General features: G+C 33.0%; 1 protein-coding gene across 1 annotated transcript; it reads right to left on the bottom strand.

Moving 5' to 3' along the window:
• Nucleotides 1-732: 732 nt before the first annotated feature.
• LOC105119955 (homeobox-leucine zipper protein ATHB-13-like) lies at nucleotides 733-3,103 on the bottom strand. Its single transcript, XM_011018153.1, has 3 exons — nucleotides 2,387-3,103; nucleotides 1,888-2,279; nucleotides 733-1,330 (listed from the first exon to the last, which is right to left on the bottom strand). Exons 1-3 carry the CDS (start codon nucleotides 2,514-2,516, stop codon nucleotides 974-976), a joined length of 879 nt encoding a protein of 292 aa, XP_011016455.1. The 5' UTR covers nucleotides 2,517-3,103; the 3' UTR covers nucleotides 733-973.
• Between the last annotated feature and the right edge of the window lie 1,227 nt (nucleotides 3,104-4,330).

Below are 4,330 nucleotides of genomic sequence, written 5' to 3'. Positions count from 1 at the left end.
AAAAAAAACCTCTAAATATGAAATAAGTTATTTAAAGTGAACTACCATATCATAAAAAAAATTACAATTTTGATGGAATTACTTAAGCTGTTGAAAACATTAGTGCACCAAAAGAAATAAATTAAAGTTTATGAACTGAATTAAGTAAAAAGTGTTGGAAAACATTTTCCTTTTAGTGTTTATAAATATGAGTTTTTATTGTTTAGTAAATTAAATAAAAATCACGAGAAAAAACTTTTTTAATAAACTTATTAATGCTATTACATTAATATTTATAATATTTCAATGAGATAAATTTATCCAGTTGTCACACCTCTTAGCCATATCTTTATTTGTTTCCATTTCAAACTTTCTTCAACAAAAAGTAAAAGTGAATTACCAACGATACAATTTCCTTTTATGGTCCAGCCAGCACATCGGAGTATTTTTTTTTTTTTGTTTCGGTTGTCGCCGTAGGGTTAGCATAATATAGTGCCGAATGATGAAATCGCAAAAAATATTTCATTACTTGGACTTCCAAGAAAGCACTCGGAAGCATCTCTCTTGCACAGAGACACAACATTAAAAATAAGTCGAAAAAAAAAAGGCAAGGACGAGAGTAAATCCCCTTCTCATTTCATGCATGACCCATGCTAGCGTTCGAAACCAGTCACAAGCAAACGTAATTTAAACTCCAACGATCCAACCTAGCAAACATCCTCTTATATTCATTACTAAAGGAATATATATATATAACTCAAAGACACAAATCTTATTCCTCTGAAAACTAAGATCTTCAGCTCCCCCACCTGAAATCCCAACGTAAGGTATCCTACTTTATATGCCAATCTAAGTGCCGACTATATATATGAACTTAATTTTAAACTCATAAAATAAAGATAACTTCCCTTTTAATGAATTGAAGATTAACTATTTCCACATATACTGCGCGTATAATGGGTGCGGTCCAATATGGCATTCCAGGCTCATTTTCTTAGTTGAATTGCTGTTGCTCAAGCCATGGCCAAAATCCAGATTGATCATCAATGCTGCAGAACATATTGGTGAGACTTTCTTCCTTGACTATATGATCCATCTTCTGGCATTGAAAATCGGGCCTTGAAGAGTTGTTTATGTTGAGTTGTGCAATACCTGTAGGCCTGATAGATGATGAGGGAAAGAAGGGCCTGCTTGTTGGATGGTGATTAGGTAGAGGGCTGTCAATAGCTGGCGTCCTTGAGATATCCAATTTGATATCTGAGCTGTTTTCACTTCTATTACTGCAAGAACCCTCAGTTTCTTTATTGAGATTGATAGATTCAGTCGGTTCTCTGCTTTTCAGTGCCAATATCTGCAGCCGTGAGTTAACCAATCAACATGAAGCATACGCTTATATTTTAAGTTCAAAAAATAAAAAATAAAAACCTATATATACACACACACACTAAACGTGTACATGCAGGAAAGATCTGTACCCTGCACATATATACATGACTAAGTAGACTTTAGCTCTAAAACCACGAACAATATTCAGCAGTACTTCAAATTAATTAAATAGTGTTTCTTGTGAATTTCTTTTTTTAAATTTTCGTGGGTGCTCAAACCAACGTATGTTAAAAAAAAAGGTTAACTAATCATAAGAAAAGAAGCTTTATTGAAAAGTTCACAGAAATCATTGTACGAAGAAAAGGCCAAGAAGCTGAACAAACCAGGGGGGAATGATTGGATTTCGAAACTTGTTATACTCAATAATTGTAGTTCCACGCAAAAAATCTGCTTGTAATTAATGATTTAAGTATCACAAAAGGTACAATAGACATTAAATAAGAGAGAAGAGGTCAAGAGCTAATGGCAAATTTTAATTCAAACATGAAGCTCTATATATATAATAGCTAATTGAAAACTAACCTCTGCATGAAGTCTCTGGTTCTGAGTTTGTAGTGCATTATTTTCAGCTTTAACAGCATCAAACTGTCTCTTGAGGAGATCATAATCTTTCTCTAGTTGTTTGGTTTTCCATCTGGCCCTCCTGTTTTGGAACCATATAGCAATCTGTCTTGGCTGCAGACCAAGAGCCCTAGCCAGTTGCATTTTTCTCTCAGGTTCAAGCTTGTTACCCAACTCAAAGTTTTTTTCAAGAGTCTTGACTTGTTCCATATTGAGCCTCCTCTTCTTTTCTCCTGCTTGTGAGCCATCATCAGACAACTCATCCTCTCCATTACCTTCTTCATGACACACATCAATCCCTGAAAACGACATTGATGATCTCTTCCCTAGAAATGGCGCCACCCGGCCCACCCCTTCCATAAAAAAAATAATAAGAAAAAAAGAAAAGAAAAAAACACTCTGAATATATCCAGTCAAAGTTAGCTCAGAGAGAAAGAGGGAGATCAGATTGAGGGGGTACCATGAAAGTCTCGGGGTGCGCAAGATGGCAGAATTGGACTGAGAGAAGTGGGAGGTTGATGATCATCTTGATCATGAGAAATCTGGAGCATGAAATTTGTTGGGAAGAAAGCCATCCCATTGCACGTCATCACCTAGACTTGTGTCACCAATCTCAAAACTGTGGTCGTGATCAGAATGTCTTGTTAACCCGGAACTCAAAACGAAAGATATCTGCAGATGCTGTGTGGAGAAAGTTTAGTCTAGGAGAGCCAGAACTGAACTAAGAGGGACTTGCGATGACATATTACACAAGAAAAAAGGGATATGTAAGATTATAACAAATTTATTTTTAAGAGAATCGGTATGCAAAATTTGGTTACATGGATAGCTTATCTTTCGGCTCCTAATACATCACCGCAAGGTAAGGGAAGGACGTGAGGGCGGGGATGAGATAGATAGAGAGACGATGATGATTTTATTCTTCTACTTCTCTTTATATGAAGAGGAAACTGTTCTCATGTTCTTTTTAAATGTGAATTTACTGCTATAAAAGAAAAGAAATTTCTTCCATTCTCTTATGCAATAAAAAGAATGAAAAGTATGCAGTAATTCCTCTTGAAAACACAAAGTTATTTTCGTGAAAACAGAAACTGAGAACCGCGCGCCTCGTTGTAGATAGGAGAGCCAGAAGGATTTTATCGCGAGAGTAGGGAGAGTTTGAGTATCTAAATTAAGCTCACTTGCACATTCGTAATATTTTATAAAAACAAATAATCTGTCGTTGTTGACTTGTGTGATCAGGATATCTTTATCTATGTATTATTTTTATGAATAATGAAATAACAAAAATATATTCAAGAGTAAAATATTCATTTACATGAAGTAAGGGTATATTGGTATTTCCAATTTTTATCACCAATTGAATTACAAATTAATATACACTTGGATATAAAGAATTTAATTCACAAGGACAAGGATATTTGTGTGAGGGTATTATTTTTATGAATAATGAAATAACAAAAATATATTCCAGAGTACAATAGTCATTTGCATCAAGTAAGAGTATAATAGTATTTTTAATTACTAGTTGAATTACAATTATACACTTGGATATAAAGAATTTAATTCATAAAGATCATGAATATTAGGGTCTTCTGGCTCCATTTTTTTTTAATTATTGGTTGGCAGCATAAGGGTAGTGGAGTAATTTGACATTAAAATAATATTTTTAATTAAAAAAAATGTTGGCAAGTAATGTTAATGTGATAGCGAATGAGAAATGTTGTGTCTTTGTGGCGGTGTGTATGGTGTTCTCTCATAGTCAAAAATATGATTTTATCATGTTGTTTGATTCCTCATAGTTTCCTTTTCCCTCCTAAATGACGCATATAGTCTAAATATTTTTGAGTTATTATTAGTAACCCTTTTCTTTTTTTTTTGTTTCTTTCTTTTATCCTGATAAATATATTGTGGTCACTGGTGTTATTGGTATTTTAAATTCAATCCTTTTAGTTTTAATTTATATATTTATATATTTTTTGCTTGTTAAAGTTTTATGTGTTTTCATTTTAATTTTTAATTTTTAATTTGTATATATAATGATTTTCAGTTTAGTCTTTCATCTTTTAGTTTCATCTTTTTGTCCATTTTTTCTTTTAAATTTTTTTTATGGCTTTTATTTTTATTATTAAAATTGAGTTTATGATTTATTTATTTTAATAATAATAATTATTGTAATTTCATGAGTTTAAGTCTCTGTTCTTTTAATTTCTTATTGCTTTTTTTTTTTAAATCAAAACTCTTATAGTTTCAATTATATCGTAAAGGGGAACTGCATGCATTCGAAAGGGAGAGTGATAGAGAAGGAGCAGGAATCTAGGGATGGGCCCAAGCAGAGGGACAGGGGCTGCTACCAAAACCACCAACAAGCATCATGCATTAGCGAGGACGAAAGCTTTCCTAT

The sequence above is a fragment of the Populus euphratica genome, unplaced genomic scaffold (assembly GCF_000495115.2).
Source record: "Populus euphratica unplaced genomic scaffold, PopEup_1.0 scaffold4157.1, whole genome shotgun sequence".
Classification (NCBI taxonomy): Eukaryota; Viridiplantae; Streptophyta; class Magnoliopsida; order Malpighiales; family Salicaceae; genus Populus; species Populus euphratica.
Note: the sequence above shows the minus strand (reverse complement) of the source record. Positions and strands in the feature narration are given on the sequence as shown.